The sequence below is a fragment of the Notechis scutatus genome, chromosome 1, assembly GCF_049901735.1.
Source record: "Notechis scutatus isolate UNSWTSFEM ecotype Mainland chromosome 1, rNotScu1.2, whole genome shotgun sequence".
Taxonomy (NCBI): Eukaryota; Metazoa; Chordata; class Lepidosauria; order Squamata; family Elapidae; genus Notechis; species Notechis scutatus.
In genome coordinates this window covers 4,430,774-4,453,733 of record NC_142009.1, presented here as the reverse complement: position 1 = coordinate 4,453,733, position 22,960 = coordinate 4,430,774, and the positions used below count along the sequence as shown (strand labels likewise).

The following is a 22,960-nucleotide window of genomic DNA, read 5'->3' as shown; positions in this document are numbered from 1 at the left end:
GGTCAAGATTGACTCAGGCTTCCGTCCTTCCGAGGTGGGTAAAATGAGGACACAGATGTCTTACATATTGGCAAAAAAAACCCAGAAAATAAAATATAGGCTGAATAGTCAAGAAAGACCTTGTTGATGATCCAAACTCTGTCAAGGATCTTGAAATACTCATCTCTAATGATCTAAGTGCTAGAGCCCACTGCAACTACATAGCCAAAAAGGCATCAAGAGTTGTTAATCTAATCTTACATAGCTTTTTTTCTGGTAATATCACACTACTAACTAGTTAGAGCATGCAAAACATTTGTTGGACCAATACTCAAATACAGCTCATCAGTCTGGAACCCACATTACGTATCTGATATTAGCATAGTTGAGAAAGTCCAGAAATATTTCACAAGAAGAGTTCTCCACTCCTCTACTCGTTGTAGAATACCTTATGCCACCAGACTCGAAATTCTAGACCTAGAAAACCTTGAACTACGCCGCCTCCGGTCCGATCTAAGTATAGTATATAAAATCATACATTGCAATGTCCTACCTGTCAATGAATACTTCAGCTTCAACCATAACAACACAAGAGCACACAATAGATACAAACTCAAGGTTAATCGCACCAAACTTGATTGCAGAAAATACGACTTCAGCCACAGAGTGGTCAATGTCTGGAATACTCTACCTGACTCTGTGGTTTCTTCCCCAAACCCCAAAAACTTTAACCTTAGACTGTCTACTGTTGACCTCACCCCTTTCCTAAGAGGTCTGTAGGTTGCGTGCATAAGCACACCAACGTGCCTACCGTCCCTGTCCTATTGTTTCTTTTTATTTTTCTTATACATATCCATGTATTCATAACTATGTTTATACTTGTACCTGTTATCTTATAAGCACTTGACCAAATAAAATAAATAAATAAAATAAAAATAAAAATTGTTGGGGGCAAAAAAAGGCTGACTCTTTAAACCGCTTCGAGAGGGCTGCAAAGCACGAGGAAGCGGGATATAAGTCTAAGGGCTTATTGCCATTTTGAGAGGGGCCCTTTGGTGGAAAGGAGTTTCTGCATTCCCCCCCCCCTTCCCCAAAATCCTGCCCGGAGTCCTGGTTGTCATCCCCCCCCCCCCCATGAAACCATGTCAGGGACACAAAGCCCTTTACTTGGAGGATAACACAGTCCGGAAGAGTCGCGTAGAAAAAAAAATAAAGGTCTTCAGAAAATGGGGCCAAAAATCACAAAGGCCCTTTTTTTTTTTGTGAATAGACCATCCGGCGGAAATACTTCGGCAGCCGAAAATAAAAATGAACAGGAACCGTATACACTTGGCTCTCCTTTGATCCAAGAGGGGTGTGCGAAGGGTTTATTTTAATTTCTTAGTTGGGGGGGGGGGCAGGGGAGGAAAATTGGTCTTGAAATCATTGGCACGTCTACGGGGTGCTGGGATGGCTGCTTAAAAATCTTAAAAAGTTAGTTGCAAACATGGGAAAGAAGTAAGAACTGGGCAGAAAAAAAAGTAGCCCTTTGCTGACATCTACTGGTCATGTAAGGTATCGGAGACTCCGGGTCCAGTAATCCTCGACTTATGATGGGTTTCGTACCGACCGTTTTAAGGTATTGTGGGAATGCCACATCCCCACTCTTTTAGAGAGTGAAATATTTTGGGGGATATGAAAAGAGGCAGACTGCTAGATTTCCCCCAAAGGAGAAATGGATAAACGTGTTTTTAAAGGCAGAAAGCAACGCCCAACAGCCTCCAGCAGAGGCCTGAAGTCTTTAGAGAGGGATATTTTGTGCTCAATAAGAAATCCAGGCCAACGTGACGACGGCTCTGAAAAAAGGGAGTTATGCCCATTTTTCACACTTATGACCATTGCAGCGTCCCCGTGGCCACCTGATCAAAATTCAGACCCTTGGCAACAGACTCATATTTATGACGGTTGCAGGCTCCCCGGCTCTCCTTTTGCGACCTTCCGACAAGTAAAAGTCAATGGGGAATCCAAATTCACTTAACAACCATGTGACTCACTTAACAACTGAAGTGATTCACTTAACAACGGAGGCACAAAAGGTCGTAAAATGAGCCAAAATGCACTTAACCAAGGTCTCCTTTAATGAGAGAAATGTTGCGCTTATTTGTGGTCATAAGTTGAGGATGACCTGTATGCCCACCACCTCACTACTGACAGACTCTGGGAGGCTTATGTACGATCCGGTTCCAAAGTTCTGACGGTTACTTGCGCCCCGCAGTCATGTGGGGTGGTTAGCAAGCGGCCCGCCATTGACAGATAGAAAACCAGCATCTGTTTCTGATTATTATTTTTGATTTGCTGCGAACCCTGCCCAATTTGCTTCCTATAAGGACCTCGGTGCTTGCTTAATGACCACATTGGTCACATAACGACTGCCACAAGTAAGTGTCAGGATTCCGACAATTACCCCCCATTTAAACCATGAGTCTCGAGCCCAACTTCAAAAGGATTTATTGGGAGTTAACATGCCAGCACTGCCTGGGTGTAGCCGACTCTGAGACACATCATTCATTGTCACCCTTGACCCTGGTTTTTCCCCACCCCTTTGGTGTATCCTAATTCCTATTCTCCAATGGGACACATCCATAGCCCAGAGTCATCAATCAGGCCCTCCAGTTAGATGTTTGCTTGGCAGAAACTTCAGTCACCTAGTTACTATCTTTGAAAACATTTATGGAATGCGCTTTCGATTTCCAAGCTGCTTCACTGCTCCCCACCCTCCCTTTCTCTTGGCAACTGTAAAAGACCAGAGAAATATTTTTATGAGGGAAGTACCGTGCAGAATCTGATTGAAAAGGGATTTATGTTATAATATAGTTATTAGGAGATGAATGTTAGAATTGTTTAAGGGGACAATTTAAAAGTAGAATGTTTAACGGGATTTGAAAGGGAATTATTTACAAGATATGTAGGTGACACATTCTAAAAATGGTAATTACAGGGGGAACCTTGTTTTGTAATATTTGAAACGTGGAGAAATCTTTTGGGAAATGATGATATAAGAATATGTAGTGGAATTGTAAACAGGACAGACAAAAAGTGTAAGTATAATGATTGTGAAGATATGGAAACTGTTAGGGATAACATTGTTTTACCCTAACTGTTTTGGGTAAAGATAATAAAATGATGAATCATGGTTTGTCAGATAAAGTGTATGTGACTTTAAGCTAAAGGAATGTAATTAAAGGTGTAGCTGTAAAAGTACTATATAAGCAGCAAGGCACTCTCTGGCTCTTACTGGCTGGCTTATTGAAGACTGCGTTCTTGCTGGATCGGGGAGGAGAAGAAGTGTTGGATTACTTTGAAGATATTTCTTAACGGAGAGAAGATAAGTTTTGGACAGATTTATTATATGTGTACTGACACTGGCTATTCGACACGGACTTTGCAATTAGAGTATCCTCGACAAGACTTGACTGAATTTGGTATATGACTAATGGACTGTTTATAATGACTATGCTATAATTCTTAAATGGAATAAATTATAATTTTGATAGCACAAGCATATCTGTATTTTTACTGCGTGTTAACGAGAAGGCTTATCTCACACATTTACCTGTCTTCCTATCTGACTTCGCTGCACATTCTGTTTAGTTTGTTTTCCTTAACACCCGTTGGGGAATCCAGGCTTAACAGAAACTTTGAAAAGGAAATGAAACAGGAAACTATAAAATAAGCCTGAGGGAGGTATTTGAGTAAAAATAAATAGAAAATATATAAAGTAGTGACAAGATAAGAAACTGAATATGAAAGATGAATATGTAACTGAAATTATATCTGTTATGGAGATGTGAAAACCTGGAACCATGTTGTTCAATAAAAAAAGACGCTCTATTTTTCTTTTTGTTTTGCGAAAACCCAAATAAAATTGTTTAAAAAAGAAATATTTTACGAGTTGACAGAAAGATTGTAAAAAACACGGGCGTTGAAGTTTACAATCGTGATGAGCAGCCTCCATTATGGTCGTAAGTAGGGGACTACCAAGGTTCAAAAAGGAAAATTGGTGAGCCCGTGAAGCTTTCCCCAGATTCATAAAGGGTTCTCTCTACCCATCATCCTCACCCACAAATAATTAATCCGGGAGAAAAAAAAAGAAGGAAGATAAGAGAGAAGCAGATCAGATCTGAGCTGTATTAAACCCAATCACCACTAGAGGGCAGCAGCCGAGAGTGGGGGGGGGGGGAAGTCCTAACTCTCTGTTGCCACCTACTGGCCATTTAGGGTTATAGCAGCCTGATCCAGAAGCCCGACAAGGCGGCTGCAGAGCAAACCTGAGTGAAGCTTCCAGGAAATACAGGTAGTTCTCAATGTATGACGGGTTGTTAAGCTACGGCGGGTTTGCTCCGCAACCTCCCCACAAAAAGGGTTGCAAAATTGGGTCTGGCCACATGGTGTCCTGCTTAATGGCCGTAATTCTGGGGCTTAATGATGGTCATAACTTGAGGATGACCTGTCTTCTCTCTCTCTCTCTCTCTCTCTCTCCCTCCCTCCCTCCCTCCCTCCTCCTCTCCTCTCCTCTCCTCTCCTCTCCTCTCCTCTCTCTCCTCCCTCCCCTCTCCTCTCCTCTCCTCCTCTCTCTCTCTCTCTCTCTCTCTCTCTCTCTCTCTCTCTCCAGGTCCCCATCTAATCTCTTAACCTTTGCAGCCGGGTAGTAACAGCCAACCAACGAGGCTTCCAAAGTTACTCAGAAGAAGACACAAAAGACACACACACACACACACACGGGGAGAATTGCACTGACGCAGGAGAGAAACGTTCACACTAGAACCAAGGAAGATGGAAGCAGAGCCGCCATTCAGACCTGCTCTCTTCTGCGCTAGTAAACTGAGGGACACCTCTTCACCTTTCCAGGTACCAGTTTCGTAACAGTCTCCTCTCACACTCACACCTAAGTTATGCTCTAAGGAATTATTCGGGCTCATCCTGGAGAAAATCAATCTAGGGCCCGGCAGTCACTCAAAGGCGACACCAACAACGGCAATCTATCTGTCCATCTGTCCATCCATCTTAAAATCCAGACCTTCCTTCCTCTTCCTCCCCTTCCTTCCTTCCTCCCTTCCTTGCTTCCTCCTTCCTCCCTCTGCCCCTTCCTCTCTCCCTCTCTTTCCTTCCTCCCTCCCTTTCCTTCCTTGCTTCCTCTTTTCCTCCCATCCTCTTTCTCCTTCCTTCCCTTGCTTCCTCCTTCCGCTCCTTCCTCTCTCCTTCTTCCTTCCTTCCGCCCTCCCCTTCCTTCCTTCCTTCCTTTCTCCTTCCTTCCCTTGCTTCCTCCTTCCGCTTCTTCCTCTCTCCTTCTTCCTTCCTTCCTTCCTTCCACCCTCACCTTCCTTCCTTCCTTCCTCCTTCTCCTTCCTTCCCTTGCTTCCTCCTTCCTCTGCCACTTCCTCTCTTCCGCTCTTTCCTCCTCGCTTCCTTGCCTTCCTTGCTTCCTCTTTTCCTCCCATCCTCTTTCACCTTCCTTCCCTTGCTTCCTCCTTCCGCTCCTTCCTCTCCCTTTTTCCTTCCTTCCGCCCTCCCTTCCTTCCTTCCTCCTTCTCCTTCCTTCCCTTGCTTCCTCCTTCTGCTCCTTCCTCTCTCCTTCTTCCTTCCTTCCTTCCACCCTCCCCTTCCTTCCTTCCTCCTTCTCCTTCCTTCCCTTGCTTCCTCCTTCCGCTCCTTCCGCTCTCCTTCTTCCTTCCTTCCTTCCGCCCTCCCCTTCCTTCCTTCCTCCTTCTCCTTCCTTCCCTTGCTTCCTCCTTCCGCTCCTTCCTCTCTCCTTCTTCCTTCCTTCCTTCCGCCCTCCACTTCCTTCCTTCCTCCTTCTCCTTCCTTCCCTTGCTTCCTCCTTCCGCTCCTTCCTCTCTCCTTCTTCCTTCCTTCCTTCCGCCCTCCCCTTCCTTCCTTCCTCCTTCTCCTTCCTTCCCTTGCTTCCTCCTTCCGCTCCTTCTTCCTTCCTTCCTTCCTTCCGCCCTCCCTTCCTTCCTTCCTCCTTCTCCTTCCTTCCCTTGCTTCCTCCCTTCCTCTGCCACTTCCTCTCTTCCGCTCTTCCTCCCTCGCTTCCTTGCCTTCCTTGCTTCCTCTTTTCCTCCCATCCTCCTTCTCCTTCCTTCCCTTCCTTCCTCCTTCCGCTTCTTCCTCTCTCCTTCTTCTTCCTTCCGCCCTCCCTTCCTTCCTTCCTTTCTCCTTCCTTCCCTTGCTTCCTCCCTACCTCTGCCACTTCCTCTCTCCCTCTCCTTCCTTCCTCCCTCCTACTCCTCCCTCTCTCCCTCCTTGCTTTCTCTTTTCCTCCCATCCTTCTCCTTCCTTCCTTTGCTTCCTCCCTCTCTCCATCTCTCTCCTCCCTCCCTCCCTCCCGTTCCTCCCTCCCTCCCTCCTTGCTGCCTTCCTTCCTTACTTGCTTGCTTCCTCTCCTTCCTTCGTTGCTGCCTTCCTTCCTTTCCTCCCATCCTCCCTCCCTCCCTCCCCTTCCGTCTCCTCCCTCCCTCTCTTTCCCCCATCTTTGCAGGCAGAATTGCTCTTCCTCCTGGCACACAATGTGGGGATTGACTATCTCAAGAGCTCCCTAGGCATCAGGCTCCAGGAGCTGCCAACTGGCTGTGTGGACGGCCGATGGGCTAGATGACCTCCAAGGGCCCTGCCCATCTCACATTGCTTTGCTAAAACCTGTCCAGGCCCCCTTGAGAATTTCCAGCAAGCTGGGAATCTCCACGGATGCGAGATACTTCTCAAGGCAGAGGAATCACCTAAGTGCGCCTCCATTCTCTTGGAAGACATTTTGACAAAAATAAAGACTATTTCAAAAAAAGGAAGTGACAAATATTCCTTTACTCACTGGGTACCCCTCGGTTTTCTTCTGACACCACTTCAAGAGCGCGTTCCGCTTCGAGCCGCCATATTCCCTCGCCAACGCAGCCAACGGGTCTTTCCTTTCCACACTACAAGCCGGAAGAATAACAGAATGAAAAAAGCCAGAAGGAACCTTGGGAGGTCATCAAGTCCAACCCCCTGCTCAAGGCAGGAGCCCCTATACTATTTCAGACAAAGGGCTGTCCGGCCTCTTCTTAAAAGTAAAAGTAAAAAAGTACTGAAAAGTAAAGTCCTACACTTAGGCAAGAAAAACCCAAAGGACACATATAATAGACTGGGTGAAACCAGGCTCAATAGCAGGAACTGGGAGGGGGATCTCGGAGTCTTAGTGGACAACCAGCTAAATAGGAGCCAATGTTGTGCAGCAGCAGCCAAAAAAGCCAATGCAATCCTAAGTTGCATTAACAAAGGGATACAATTGAGATCAAGGGAGGTACTAACGCCACTCTATGAAGCCTTAGTAAGACCACACCTAGAGTCCTGCATCCAGTTTTGGTCACCACACTATAAAAAAGATGTTGAGACTCTAGAAAAAGTGCAGAGAAGAGCAACCAGGATGATGAGGGGACTGGAGGCTGAAACATACGATGAACATTTGCAGGAACTGGGCCTGGCTAGTCTAGGGAAGAGAATGACCAGGGGAGACAGGAGAGCGGTCTTCCAATATCTCAGGGGCTACCACAGGGAGGAGGAAGGGGGTCAAGCTATTTTCCAAAGCACCCGAAGGCCAGACAAGGAAGAATGGATGGAAACTGATCCAGGAGAGATTCAACCTGGAAACAAAGAGAAACTTTGACAGTAAGAACAATCAACCCATGGAACAGAAGTTGCCTTCAGAAGTTGTGGGAGCTTTATCCCTGGAGGCTTTCAAGAAGAGACTGGGCTGCCATCGGTCATAAATGGTGTAAGATATCCTGTTTGGGCAGGGGGTTGGACTAGATGACCTACAAGGTCCCTTCCCACTCTGATTATCTGTTATCTGTTAAAAGCCTCCAGTGATAGAGCGCTCACAACTTCTGGTGGCAAGCTGTTCCACTGGCTAATTGTTCTAAATATCTGGAAATTTCTCCTTAGTTCTAGATTGCTTCTCTCCTTGATTCGTCTTCTTGTCCTAAATTTCTCCTTCTCCTTGGCTGGCCGGCACAGGAATTCTGGGAGTTGAAGTCCGCAAGTCCTAACCTTGCCCTATACAGGTAGTCCTTGGCTGACGACCATAACTGAGCCCAATTTTTTCTCCGTTGCTAAGCGAGACATGTGCAAAGCGAATGTTGCGACCGTTTTATGACCTTTCTTGCCGCAGGGTTGCTCAGCAGGAATCACGGCAGTCGTTAAGCGAGTCGCACAGTTTTCCAGTGAATTCGGCTCGTCACGACGGTCGCAAAAGGGGAAAAATCACGTGGCCTCGGAAACACTCGTCACAAGTATGAGTCAGTGGCCAAGCCTCTGAATTTTGATCACCATCGATCACAGGGTCCCAAGTCCCAAGTCACAGGGTTTTTTTTTCAGCGCCACCCTAACTTCGAACGGTCGGTAAACAAACGGTCGTAAGTCCAGGACTACCTGTAACTGACACCCACACCCACAAACACACACACACATCTTACCTCACAAGCAACTACTTGACTCACCTGAGTTTGCTGGGTGGTTTCAAGCCGCTGGGCGTGGATGTGAACATCCGTCCGGCGAAGGCCAGGTTGGGGGGCTTGCTCAGCGATTCCAGGGAGGGGCTCTTGCGCAGGAACGGGTCCGGTTTCATCTCTTCGTTCCTCCCTTTGAGCAGATCTTGGGAGGAAAGGACGACAAGAAACCCCCACCCCAAAATTTAGACATAATATAGAATTAAATAAAAACTCCACACGGGCGACAGGAAAGGCATCCGGCCCGTAAAAACACTCTACTTCGTTCGGCTGCCCAGACTCCACCCCGCAAGGGATGATAGGGTCGTTAAAAGGTGGATGATGACTTTAGTGGGTCACACACCTCAATTATTCTTTGGTCAACCATTTGAGCAGCTGCAAAAGCCCACAGTGCGAATGGCGCGGTGGCCTAGAGGTGGAATTCTCGCCTCTCAATCAGGAAACTGTCATGCCCCTGTTGGAGTCTGATTCCGAGGGGGAGGTTGAGCAGCTGACAGGGAGTGGGAGTGTGGCTCCGGTGGCTGTGGAGGAAACTGGGGAAGGGCACAGTCCGGCTGGGCATTCAGAGAAAGACCCAGGGCCATCCCCTCTTCATCCTAGGGCACGCAGGGAGGAACGGAGAAGGGAGCAACATGAGTTACATGCTTACGGGGGAGGAAAGGGTCCTGATCCCCTTCATTAGCTGCAGCTGGGAAAACAGGATTTAAAAAGGGTGTTTGTGCACAGCACGTTGCTGGAAGCAAAGCATGCATTATCTTTGTTTGTCAAGTCTTATCTGGGTTCTGGGGTCCTCCCAAGTGTGTGTGTTTCTTTATTTTTAGAATATACTGTATATTATATAATATTATATATTTTTGGCAATTCCTTATCCTGCCCTGTCTCGTTAATTGCTGCAGTGTGGTTTGTGTTGGTTTTTTATTTATAATATATATGTACTTTGGGTTTGGACTGAACTTCTTCCCTTTAAAAACTGTTTTTGGGAGATTTTATTTTTTTCTCCAGCCTATAACTGGACATTGGGGGTCAAGTTGGAGGAATTCAAGGGACTTCTACCTACTTGTGGGACTTTGTTGCTTTTGTGCCACGCCCCTTGGGATCATCTCACAGAAACACTGTGAGTTCGATCCTAGGTAGCGGCAGATATTTCTCTCTCTGGGCAGTGAGAATATATCTGCTCAATAAAACTCCACACTGGCAACAGGAAAGGCAGGTGGCCAGTAAAAACACTCCGCTCTGTTCAATTGCTCAGACTCCACCCTGCAAAGGATTACGGAGTCGTTAAAAGAGGATGAGGATGATTTTGGGTGCTTCTTCTCTGCACCAACAGTGCGTTTGAACCCCGTGCCTCGTTCCACGGCAGGAGGAGGAGTATTTTTGGAATAAAGTGACATGACAAGATTCTCAGGCAGCCTCCCCATCAGAGCGACCAGCAGAAGAATATTGAAAATAATCAGTAAATACAATTTGCGCCAAGAACTGTGGCACCAGGTGTGTATCATTTATTCTTTTTCCTGGCTGTTATTATCATTTTTTTTTTTTCCAAGAATCAAGAGCTCCCTTAAGAGATTTCTAACTCGGGTCGTCTCTGAGGCTGCGGTTCGGAAGCTGCTAAAACAAATCCTTTTTGTGGTTTTTGCATTGCGCGTGTTCGTTGTGTCTACACAATTTAAGCGTCGACACAATTAAGGCAACAACAGAATCAAATCAACGGTTCTTTAATGTGTTCGCTCCAGCTTGGAAAACAAACACATCCAGACCCAAAGAATAGAAGATTCTTTATTAAAGGCCATACCTGGAATTTTTTATCCAGGTTTGGTCTCCATATTATCAAAATAATAACAATAACAATAATAATGGTGATGATGGAATTGGAAAAATGAAAAAAATACCCACGCAGGAGGAAATTATTAAGAAAATCATGGACTGTGCCGAAATGAGTAAATTGCCATTTGAAATTAGAGAACAAAAAGATAAACAGTTTTATATGATATGGGATTTATTTTATCAAGGGTTAGATAAAAAGACATGGTAAAGAAATAGATTAGGAAGCTCTACCACAAAAGTTAATAGATTGATATAGAACACAATATAAAATATATAACCGTTGGATGAATGTATAAGATTAAACCATTATGAAATTTAGAATATCTCGTACAGAATGATGGAAAAATAGTTCAGTCAAAGGAATGATTAATAATTGATATTACATAAGCACATGTTAGATTGACAAGGGGAGAATTTATACAATTTGTGAGTAACGGTTAAAAAAAGGATAGCACAAAAGATTGTAACCAACTGATGCACTGTATATCATTGAAAAATGGTTTTATGTTTTTAGGTTTTGTCTGTATGTTTGTTGTGAAAAATAAAAACTTTACAAAATAATAATAATAATAAGGATGATGATGGAGTGGGCAGGATTTGTCTCCTAGCTGATAAAATACAGTAACTTCCCCTTCCGCCTGCTGGCCTAATGGGCACATAGCTTTCCCTTGACTTCTAAACAGTTCACTTAGTGTCCGTTCAGTTACGGCGGCAGTGGGAAAAGGGCTGTTTTTCACACTTACGACCGTTGCGGCCACGTGATCATAATTCGGACGTTTTGCAAGCGACTCATAGTTACGACTATCGCAGCAGGGGGGTCGCGTGATCCCCTTTTGCGACCTTTTGACCGTCCAAGTCCACGGGGGGGGGGAGCCAGTTTCACTTAACAACCGTGTTCCCAACTGAACGGCGGCAGGGATTCGCTTAATGACTGAGGCGAGAAAGATCGTAGAACGAGGCCAAACTCATTCCTCAAAGGTCTCGGTTAACAATAAGGAAACTCGGGGTTTCCATGGTGGTCGTTAAGTCGAGGACTGCCTGGGTATATTAACCCGTAGGGCCGTGGCTGCAGGATGATTATTTAGCTCCTGTATTATTATTATTATTATTATCATTTTTAATTCCTTCCCCTTTTATGGGCTGGGAGACGCCAGCTAGTTTTGGGTTTCATCCCAGAGCATGAAGCAATGGCTTTGGCACCTGTGGCATTCGGGCACGGGTTCAAACAGGCCAATGTCCCTGCCGAGTTTCCACCCGGCCTCGGAAAAGTCCAATAATGCTGAATAATGCAAAAGGGAAAATATCTCAGGAGGCTTTCAGGAAGGATGAGCCAAGAGGTTGGTAGGCCCTAGCTGGGTTCCTCCTGCCAGATGGACAGCTAAAGAGATGGGAAACAGTAAAAGCCATTCAATTTATAAACCGCTTCACGGTGCTAATTTTACAGTCCTTTCTAAGCGGTTTATAGAGTCAGCCTCTTGCCCCCAACAATCTGGGTCCTCATTTGACCCACCCTGGAAGGAGGGAAGGCTGAGTCAAGGTTGAACTGGTTAGGATCAAACTGCTGGCTATGGGTAGAGTTTGCCTGCAATACTGCATTATAACCACTGCACTGGTTTCCTTCCTTCTGGTTTTCCTTCCTTCTTTCTTGTTTTCCTTCTTTCCTTCCTTCTCCTTGTTTCCATTCCTTCCCTTTTGTTTTCCTTCCTTCCTTGTTTCCCTTCCTTGTTTCCTGTTTCCCTTCCTTCCTTCCTTCTCCTTATTTTCCTTCCTTCCTTCCTTCCTTCCTTCCTTCCTTCCTTCCTTCCTTCCTTCCTTCCTTCCTTCCTTCTCTTTATTTCCTTCCTTCCTTCTCCTTATTTTCCTTCCTTCCTTCTCCTTATTTTCCTTCCTTCCTTCTCCTTATTTTCCTTCCTTCCTTCCTTCCTTCCTTCCTTCCTTCCTTCCTTCCTTCCTTCCTTCCTTCCTTCCTTCCCTTACTTCCTTCCTTCCTTCTCCTTTTTTTCCTTCCTTCCTTCCTTCCCTTCCTTCCTTCCTTATTTTCCTTCCTTCCTTATCCTTCCTTCCTTCCTTCCTTCCTTCTCCTTATTTTCCTTCCTTCCTTCCTTCGTTATTCCTTCCTTCTTTCCTTCCTTCCTTCCTTCCTTCCTCATTTCCTTCCTTCCTCCTCCTTCCTTCTCATTTTCCTTTCTTCCTTCCTTCCTTCCTTCCTCCTCCTCCCTCCTTCTCCTTATTTTCCTTCCTTCCTTCCTTCCTTCCTTCCTTCCTTCCTTCCTTCCTTCCTTCCTTCCTTCCTTCCTTCCTTCCTTCCTCCCTCCCTCCCTCCCTCCCTCCCTCTCTTACTTCTCCTTATTTTCCTTCCTTCCTTCCTTCCTTCCTTCCTTCCTTCCTTCCTTCCTTCCTTCCTTCCTTCCTTCCTTCCTTCCTTCCTTCCTTTCCTTCCCAATAGCACCTAGATTAATATACCGCTTCACAGTGCTTTCCAGCCCTCTCTAAGCGGTTTACAGAGTCAGCCTCTTGCTCCCAACAATCTGGGTCCTCATTTTACCGACCTCAGAAAGACAGAAGGCTGAGTCAACCTTGTGCCTGGTGAGATTCGAACTGCAGGCAGCCTGCCATCAGCAGAAGTAGCCTGCAGAAAGCTGCCCCTGTGGCTTCTTTTCACACGGGGAGATAAACTGGTGCTAGTCTTTTTTCTTCTTCTTCTTATTATTATTAAATGGAATGATGACGGAATACTGGGGTTGAAAGGGACCTTGTGAGGTCTTCTACTCTAACCTCCCACCCTTACATCATCCTGGAGAAATGGCTGTCAGATCTGTTCTTGAAAACCTCCAGCGATGGAGCACCCACAACACTCCAGGGGCCAAACTGTTTCAATGACTGCAGTGGTCTCTGAGCTTGGTTGTTTTCTTGTAACGCCATCAGTGCTAGAAGGGAATGGAGTTTGTGGAGGAGGAAGAGGACTTTGTGGTGGAGGAGGAGGAGGAGGAAGAAGAAGAAGGAAGGAAGGAGGAAGGGAAGGAAGGAAGGAAGAGGAAGAAGAAGAAGAAGAAGAAGAAGAAGAAGAAGAAGAAGAAGAAGAAGAAGAAGAAGAGAGAAGAAGAAGAAGAAGAAGAAGGAAGAAGAAGAAGAGAAGAAGAAGAGAAGAGGAAGAGGAGGAAGAGAGAGAAGGAGGAAGAGGAGAAGAAGGAGAGGAGAGGGGAGGAAGAAGAAGAAGAAGAAGAAGAAGAAGAAGAAGAAGGAGGAGGAGGAGGAGGAGGAGAAAGGAGAAGGAGAGGGAGGAGGAGGAGGAGGAGGAGGAGGAGGAGGGAGGAGGAGGAGGAGGAGGAAAGAGGAAGGGAGAAGGAGACCATCAGTCAGAAGGGGGTTTGGGGGAGAGAGGAGGAGGAGGAGGAGGAGAATTGTAGGGTCCTTGGTGCTCTCTGAGCTGGATGGTTTTCTTGCAGATGTTTCATGACCCAACTAGGTAACTTCATCAGTGTTAGAAGGGAATGGAGTATGAGGAGGAGTATGAGGAGTATGGGGAAGGGGAGGAGAAGTATGAGGAGGAGGAGGAGGAGACTGTGGGGTCCTTAATGCCTCTGATCTTGGTTGTTTTCTTGCAGACATTTTGTGACCCAACTAGATAACATCATCAGTGTTAGAAAGAAATGGAGTCTGTGGAGTATAAGGAGAAGGAGAAGAGGATGAGGAAGAGGAGGAGGAGGAAGAAGAAGAAGGAGGAGAGGAGGAAGAGGAGGAAGGACGAGGAGGAGAAAGAGGAAGAGAAGAAGGAAACTGTGGGGTCCTTGATGCCTCTGAGCTGGGTTGTTTCCCTGCAGACATTTCGTGACCCAACTAGGTAACATCATCAGGATTAGAAGGGAATGGGGTGTTCTCTCTCTATATATAAAGTGGCTGCAATGAACACCAACCTAATCCAAGATGAAAACTACACTCCCATCCATCCCAACGCAAGGCAACGCAACACAACAATCAACCAAATGCCCAACAGGCCCAGGACCGAAAGAATAACACACTCATGGCCAGTTAAAACCTTCCGGGGTGGCCTGGCGAACTGGCCTCCCACCCCTAGTCCTTGAATTTCGGTCCGACGGGTCAGTGATTTCCCCAGAATGAAAGCAGGATTAAATCAACCTTCCTTTCATTGATAAGTCCAACTACTTACCCCCCAAAGGGAGTTCCAGAAGATCCGTGTGTTTGGATAAAGGCTTTGCACCGGATTTGGGGTTGGTAAACGTGGAATGCCTCTGCAATGGAGAAAAAGCGGAACCAAATTAGGGGACGGGAGGCTAAAACAGATAAAGAAACAGTTTCAGGGTTTGGGTCTGTGTGATGACCCAAAGGGGCGTGGCACAAAAGCAACCAAGTCCCAAAAGTAGGTAGAAGTCCCTTTAATTCCTCCAACTTGGCCCCCCAATGTCCAGTTATCATCGGCTGGAGAAAAAAAACTCTCTCCCAAGAACAGTTTTTAAAGGGGAGAAACTCAGTCTGAACCCAAAGTACATCTAAATTATAAATAAAAAAACCAACACAAACCACGCTGCAGCCATTAACGAGAGAGGGCAGAATAAGGAATGGCAGACTTCCAAAAGATAACGAAACACACACAGGTGGGAGGACGCCAGAACCCAGATAAGACTTGACAAACAAAGATAATGCACGATTTGCTTCCAGCAAGGAGCTGTGCGCAAACACCCTTTTTAAATCCTGTTTTCCCAGCTACAGCTAATGAAGGGAATCAGGGCCCTTTCCTCCCCCGTAAGCCATGTTGCTCCCTTATCTGTTCCTCCCTGTGTGCCCTAGGATGAAGAGAGGGTCGGGCCTGGATCTTCCGCTGAATGCCCAGCCAGACTGTGCCCTTCCCCAGTTTCCTCCACAGCCACCAGAGCCACACTCCCACTCCCTGTCAGCTGCTCAACCTCCCCCTCGGAATCTCAGGATTTCTCAGGATTTCCCAGCCAGGGTGGGTACACTCAACAAGCTGGCTGGGGGATTCTGGGAGTGGAAGCCAATCCCTCTTAAAGCCTTCTGGCTGGGGATTCTGGGAGTGGAAGCCAATCCCTCTTAAAGCCTTCTGGCTGGGGGATTCTGGGAGTGGAAGCCCTCCCTCTTAAAGCTTGCAGGATGGGGGATTCTGGGAGTGGAAGTCCACCCCTCTTAAAGCAGGCTGGCTGGGGAATTCTGGGAGTGGATGTCCTCCTCTTAAAGCAGGCTGGCTGGGGATTCTGGGAGTGGATGTCCTCCCTCTTAAAGCAGGCTGGCTGGGGGATTCTGGGAGTGGAAGTCCTCCTCTTAAAGCTTGCAGGATGGGGATTCTGGGAGTGGAAGTCCACCCTCTTAAAGCAGGCTGGCTGGGGAATTCTGGGAGTGGATGTCCTCCTCTTAAAGCATGCTGGCTGGGGGATTCTGGGAGTGGATGTCCTCCCCTCTTAAAGCATGCTGGCTGGGGATTCTGGGAGTGGATGTCCTCCCTCTTAAAGCATGCTGGCTGGGGGATTCTGGGAGTGGATGTCCTCCCCTCTTAAAGCAGGCTGGCTGGGGATTCTGGGAGTGGAAGTCCTCCCTCTTAAAGCATCTGGCTTGGGGATTCTGGGAGTGGAAGCCCACCTCTTAAAGCTTGCAGGATGGGGATTCTGGGGTGGAAGCCCTCCTCTTAAAGCATCCTGGCTGGGGATTCTGGGAGTGGATGTCCTCCCTCTTAAAGCAGGCTGGCTGGGGATTCTGGGAGTGGAAGTCCACCCCTCTTAAAGCATCTGGCTTGGGGATTCTGGGAGTGGAAGCCCACCCTCTTAAAGCTTGCAGGATGGGGATTCTGGGAAGTCCTCCCCTAAAGCTTGCAGGATGGGGATTCTGGGAGTGGAAGCCCTCCTCTAAAGGATGCTGGCTGGGGGATTCTGGGGTGGAAGCCCACCCTCTTAAAGCAGGCTGGCTAGGGATTCTAGGAGTGGAAGCCCTCCCTCTTAAAGCAGGCTGACTGGGGATTCTGGGAGTGGAAGTCCTCCTCTTAAAGCAGGCTGGCTGGGGATTCTGGGAGTGGAAGTCCTCCCTCTTAAAGCATCCTGGCTGGGGGATTCTGGGAGTGGAAGTCCTCCCCTCTTAAAGCATCCTGGCTGGGGGATTCTGGGAGTGGAAGCCCTGACTTAAAGGATGCTGAGATTCAGAATGGTGGCTGCCGACGGAGCATCTCCTCTTCCCACCTGGAGCTTCTGCAAGGCCAGAGAGGCTCTTTGGGGTACCTGGATGGGGGAAACTGCAGCCGCAGGAGCTGTTCGGGTGGGGATGTTGCTGAGTGGACTCCGGCAGACCTTGTGGATGGGCACGCTTTGCCCGGTTCCTCCTGCAGGAGAAAAACGACAGAAATAACAAAGAGTTGAAAGGGACCTCAGAGGCCATCTAGTCCAACCCCCTGCTCAAGCAGGAGACCCTATACCGTTCCAGACAAAGGGCTGTCCAGTCTCTTCTTGAAAACCTCCAGGGGAGGGAGTAGAGAGTCGTACACAGGTAGCCCTCGACTTAAGACCACAATCGAGCCCAAAAATTTCTGCTTGCTAAGCGAAACATTTGTTAAGTGAGTTTGGCTCCTTTTGACGACCTTTCTTGATACAGCTGTTAAAAGTGAATCCCTGCAGTTGTTAAGTGGGTCACATGGTTGTTAAGTGAATCCGGCTTCCTCCTTGGCTTGGCTGGTCGGAAGGTCTCAAAACTTGATCACGGGACCCTGGGACTGTCGTAACTGTCAAGTGTCTGAATTTTGATCATGTGACCCTGGGGAATGCTGCAATGGTCATAAGTATGAAAAACGGTCATAAGCCCCCTTTTTCAGTGCTGGAGTAACTTCAGTCACTACATGAATAGAGTAAAGAATAAAATAGAACAGGGATATAGAATAGAAGAATATACTAGAAATAAGAATAGGATAGAAAAATAGAATAGAACAGAATAGAAACATAGAATAAAGAATAGAACAGAACAGCATAGAATAGAAATAAGAAAAGAGTGGAATATAGAATAAAGAATAGAAATATAGAATAAATAATAGAACAGAATAAGCATAGCATAGAAATAAAAATAGAATAGAACATAGAATAGAAAAGAGAATAAATAAAGAGAATAGAAATATAGAATAAAAGAATAGAATAGAAATTAGAATAGAATATAGAATAGAATATAAAAGAGTAGAACTAGAGAATAGAATAAAAGAATAGAACAGAATAACATATAATAGAATGTAGAATAGAACAGAACATAGAAGAGAATAGAATATAGAATAGAATAAAGAATACAATAGAAATATAGAATAAAGAATAGAATAGAAATATAGAATAAAGAACAGAATAGCATATAATAGAAATAAGAATAAATAATAGAACAGAATAGCATAGAATATAAATAAGAATAGAATGGAATATAGAATAAAGAATAGAAATAAAGAATAGAATAAAAGAATAGAATAAAAGAATAGAACAAAATAGCATAGCATAGAAATAAAAATAGAATATAGAATAGAATAGAAAACAGAATAAAGAGAATAGCCATATAGAATAAAAGAATGGAATAGAATATAGAATAGTATAGAATAGAACAGAATAGCTTAGAATAGAAATAAGAATAGAATATAGAATAGAATATAAAAGAGAATAGAATAGAATAAAGAATAGAATAGAAATATAGAATAAAGATCAGAATGGCATATAATAGAAATAAGAATAGAATATAGAATAGAATAGAAACAATAGAATAGAAAAGAAAGGATACGATACGATACGATAGGATAGAAGAAGAGAGTTGAAAGGGACTTTGGAGGTCTTCTAGTCCAACCCCCTGCTTAGGCAGAAAACAAATGGTTCTCCAATGTTTTCATAAAAACCTCCAGTGTGGGAGCACCCACAATATGCCTACAGCCAAGTCGTGAATGCTTGTAGGTTGAACCCTACTTCGTTCGTCGTCCGTATTCACCACAAATGATTCACTCAAGGACTTGCGACAAGAACCGATGGACCGAATCGGCAGAGTCACATGACGTTTCAGAAGCCTGACGGCCACGCTGCTTTGCAAAGGAGCCGTCGATGCCCAGCCGTGGTCAGTAAGCGAGGACCACCTGCCTTTAACATGTCATCAAAGGAGGAAGCCAGGAGGGCCCACTCACCTGAGCAGCCCAAATCAAAAGACTTGATCAGCGATTTGACGGTGGCCAAGGACTCCGGGGGTGTTGGCGAAAGGCGGCTAACCGCGATGCCCGGCCAATGATTGCTGGCTTCCGTTTCCGTACCATTGATGGAGTCTGGTGCCAACCTGCGGGAGAAAAACACCCAAAATTTAAGGGAGGTCCCAAATTTGGGTGGGTGGGTGGTTGGGAGCCCCTTTCCAAAACACAGATCAAATGGCCTTCTCTCCCCTCTTCTTGTTCTCAAGCCAATTCTGCAGAATTCTCATATATATATATATATATATATATATATATATATATATATATATATATATATATATATATGGTGTTCGCTTGGTTCGGTATTTTCCCACGCATTGTAGTTCTTTTAAAGTTGTAGCAACGTTTCAGCAGAATCTCATCTGCCATCATCAGGCTTCTGTATTGTGTCCGTCTGTGGGTCAGACTTTTACAGTGGTTTCAGATTTAAATTTGGGGCAGCCTATTGCTGTGCCAGAATGGTTTTTTCTTCATCCTGATTGGTTGGGAGTCTTGGTCTGTGTTTATTGGTCTCGAGTTTGCTGTGTTCTGCTTGATGGTGTTTCTGATATCTTCTGTCTGTTTTTTGGCTCTTTTTTGTATCTTGATTGGCTGGCAGCATTGTGTTACTTTAATGGAGGTCTTTAGTGCAGCTTGGCTTCGGGTAAATGGACGGCTATCATTAGTTAGGAAGCTGGGTTTCATCTGGGTGCCTGGTTGGGGTGTGTTTGAGCTGGAGGTATCAGGGGGATCTGTTTGTGCCCAGGTGTAGCCCATTCTGGCACAGCAATAGGCTGCCCCAAATTTAAATCTGAAACCACTGTAAAAGTCTGACCCACAGACGGACACAATACAGAAGCCTGATGATGGCAGATGAGATTCTGCTGAAACGTTGCTACAACTTTAAAAGAACTACAATGACGTGGGAAAATACCCAACCAAGCCGAACACCATACATGTAAGTACCCGCGAAAACTTAAGAAAACATATATATATATATATATATATATATATATATATATATATATATATATATATATATATATATATATATATATATATATATATTTAAATGTCAGGGCTCCGGCAGTGACCCCCAATTAAATCAAGAGTCTTGAGCCAAACCTCCAAAACTTAAAAAGGATTTATTGGGAATTCAATGGTCCGGCATTGCCTGGGTGTAGCCGAGTCTGAGACACACAATTGTCACCTTTGACCCTGATTTCCCCCCCCACACACCCCTCTGGGTGGTATCCTAATTCATATTCTCCAATGGGACAAGTCCATAGCCCAGAGTCATCAATCATGCTCTCCAGTTAGAATTGTGCCCTGCAGAAATTTCAGTCACCGAGTTATCATCTTTGAAAAAAACATTGATGGAATGCACTTTCAGTTTGCAAGCTGCTGCACTGCTCCCCACTCCCTCTCTGTAAAAAGACCGGAGAAATATTATGAGTTGACAAATGCCTTATTTTATTGCAACAGAGTTGGAAGTCAACAAGTTTTTCTTTCTTTCTTTCTTTCTTTCTTTCTTTCTTTCTTTCTTTCTTTCTTTTCCTTCCTTCCTTCCTTCCTTCCTTCCTTCCTTCCTTCCTTCCTTCCTTCCTTCCTTCCTTCTTTCTTTCTTTCTTTCTTTCTTTCTTTCTTTCTTTCTTTCTTTCTTTCTTTCTTTCTTTCTTCCTTCTTTCTTTCTTTCTTTCTTTCTTTCTTTCTTTCTCTTATCCTTCCTCACTTCTCTTCCCCCCTTTTCTCCCCATTGCTTTTCTATTTACTTTTCAATTTTGTATCTTGTAATATTTTATAACTCAATAAAAAAAAAAAAAAAGCCAAATCGAGGATTCCGATCTCAGGGAAAACAACCAAACAGGCTCTTTTGTCGTAACCTGAGGCTTCCCCAGTGCAGGGAAACAACCAACATTGATTTTTCACAGCAATCTCTCCATCGTACCAACCTTTTTTGAGGAAGGGGTGAGAGTTTTGGAGCAGCCCCTCCAAGCCTCGAGAGGGGTCCAGGTCACAAATTAAGGATGTGATCCTCCTAACACATCCGTGAAATTCAGGACAAATTCCTTGGAATTGTTCAGATGAATCGCCCAGCAAGAAACGGATTGTTTGTTACACACACACACACACACACACAAATACATGTCCCGATGGCTGTTTAGAAGGTAGGAACGGTCGCCCACCACACTCATCGTTTACAAAATAACGTGAATTTGAGAAAAGCCAGTTTGATCTAGAAGTTAAGGCATCATGCTAGAAACTGGGAGGGAGAGAGTTCTAGTTCTGCTTTTGCCATGAAAGCCGGCTGGGTGACTTTGGGTTAGTCATCAGGAAATTGTGAGTTCTAGTTCTGCCTGAGCCATGAAAGACATCTGGGTGACTTTGAGTCAATCACCAGGAGCTGATGAGTTCTAGTCCCACCTTTGCCATGAAAGACAGTTGGGTAACTTTGGGCCAATCACCAGGAGGTAGTGAGTTCTAGTCCCACCTTAGGCTTGAAAGCCAGCTGGGTGACTCTGGGCCAATCACCAGGTGCCAGTGAGTTCTAGTCCCACTTAGGCAAGAAAGGCAATTGGATGACTTTGGACCAATCACCAGGAGACGGTCCCACCTTAGGCATGAAAGACAGATGGGTGACTCTGGGCCAATCACCAGGTGCCAGTGAGTTCTAGTCCCACTTAGGCAAGAAAGGCAATTGGATGACTTTGGACCAATCACCAGGAGACGGTGAGTTCTAGTCCCACCTTAGCCATGAAAGACAGATGGGTGATTCTGGGCCAATCACCAGGAGACGGTGAGTTCTAGTCCCACCTTAGCCATGAAAGACAGATGGGTGATTCTGGGCCAATCACCAGGAGACGGTGAGTTCTAGTCCCACCTTAGCCATGAAAGACAGCTGGGTGATTCTGGGCCAATCACCAGGAGACAGTGAGTTCTAGTCCTGCCTTAGGCACAAAAGCTAATTGGATGACCTTGGGCCAATCACCAGGAGACGGTGAGTTCTAGTCCCACCTTAGGCTTGAAAGCCGACTGGGTGACTCTGGGCCAATCACCAGGAGACGGTGAGTTCTAGTCCCGCCTTAGGCATGAAAGCTGGCTGGGTGACTTTGGGCCCCGTCCCTCTCTGTCACCCCAGCCTGCCTGTGTAAGGGAACCAAGAGGAGGAGGAAAGGAGATGAGATAGGTTCTCCACCTTATTTGTAAGAATCATAAAAGCAGGATACAAAAACAATAAATAACTCAGTAAACAGCGTTTTGGATAAAGGAAGCCGCAGCAAAAGGAAACCGAGGGAGGGTTGGATTTATTTTATTGCAAAAATTAAAAGAGGTCACACATTTATTTTTTATTCCCCCCACCCCCCACCCCGCCCCCCCAAGATCATGCAGATTTTCCTGGAAGCAGGAATGGAAGAAAAGTCATTGCTGAGAAAGACGCCGCGGGTCGGGATGGAGAAGGGAGGCAAGTTCCTCCTTCTTCAAACTGCACAGCCACAAACCACCCGTAAAAATATACACACACATATATATATATATATGTATATATATATTAAGTCACAATAATGTGGCAGGCAGGAAATAGCGAACACAGAGGCACGACGGGAATCATAGGTGCAAGAAAGCTCAGGTTGGAACCGAAAATAAGCCCTACACACCCCCCCCCTTGCGGAACCATATTTGCACGGGGAGAGAAGGGGGTCTTCCCAGGCCCCACCACCAAGAAGTCGCTGGTCCCTGCAGTGTTCCTTCTCACGCACCCAGGAAGTGGGGAAAGACCAGTTAAAGGGGCCCAAGAGAGCTTTTTCCCCAGATTTGGGAACGATGGGGAGAGAGACCCTACAAAGGAGAATATTTCTAGCTCGGGGATGAGCTGTGGGGTCCTGGGGGGGGGGCCTCTCTGAGCTGGGTGGTTTTCTCGCAGACTTTTTCATGACCCAACTAGGGGACATCATCAGTGTTGGAAGGGAAGGGAGTTTGTGGAGGGGAGGAGCAGCAGGAGAAGAGGAGGAGGAGGAAGAGAGGAGGAGGAGGAGGAGCAGGAAAAGGAGCAGGAGCAGCAGCAGAAGAGGAAGAAAAGGAGGAGGAGGAGGAGAAAGAGGAAGAGAAGAGGAGGAAAGAAGAGGAAGAGGAGGAAAAAGAGGAAGAGGAAGAGAAGAGGAGGAAAGAAGAGGAAAAGGAGAAAAAGAGGAAGAGGAAGAGAAGAGGAGGAAAGAAGAGGAAGAGGAGAAAAAGAGGAAGAGGAAGAGAAGAGGAGGAAAGAAGAGGAAGAGGAGAAAAAGAGGAAGAGGAAGAGAAGAGGAGGAAAGAAGAGGAAGAGGAGAAAAAGAGGAAGAGGAAGAGAAGAGGAGGAAAGAAGAGGAAGAAAAGGAGGAGGAGGAGGAGAAAGAGGAAGAGAAGAGGAGGAAAGAAGAGGAAGAGGAGAAAAAGAGGAAGAGGAAGAGAAGAGGAGGAA

At 45.8% G+C, this 22,960-nt stretch overlaps 1 protein-coding gene across 4 annotated transcripts in view; it reads right to left on the bottom strand.

Moving 5' to 3' along the window:
- Window positions 1–22,960, bottom strand: part of SPECC1 (sperm antigen with calponin homology and coiled-coil domains 1) — a 153,810-nt gene that overhangs the window by 25,928 nt on the left and 104,922 nt on the right. For all 4 annotated transcript variants that reach the window (XM_087968345.1, XM_087968199.1, XM_087968302.1 and 1 more), the window contains 5 exons: window positions 18,469–18,614; window positions 16,559–16,659; window positions 14,488–14,569; window positions 8,487–8,640; window positions 6,824–6,926 (listed from right to left, as the gene is read on the bottom strand). In XM_087968345.1, coding sequence (XP_087824471.1) covers window positions 6,824–6,926; window positions 8,487–8,640; window positions 14,488–14,569; window positions 16,559–16,659; window positions 18,469–18,614 — 586 coding nt within the window. The remainder of the gene's footprint in view (window positions 1–6,823; window positions 6,927–8,486; window positions 8,641–14,487; window positions 14,570–16,558; window positions 16,660–18,468; window positions 18,615–22,960) is intronic.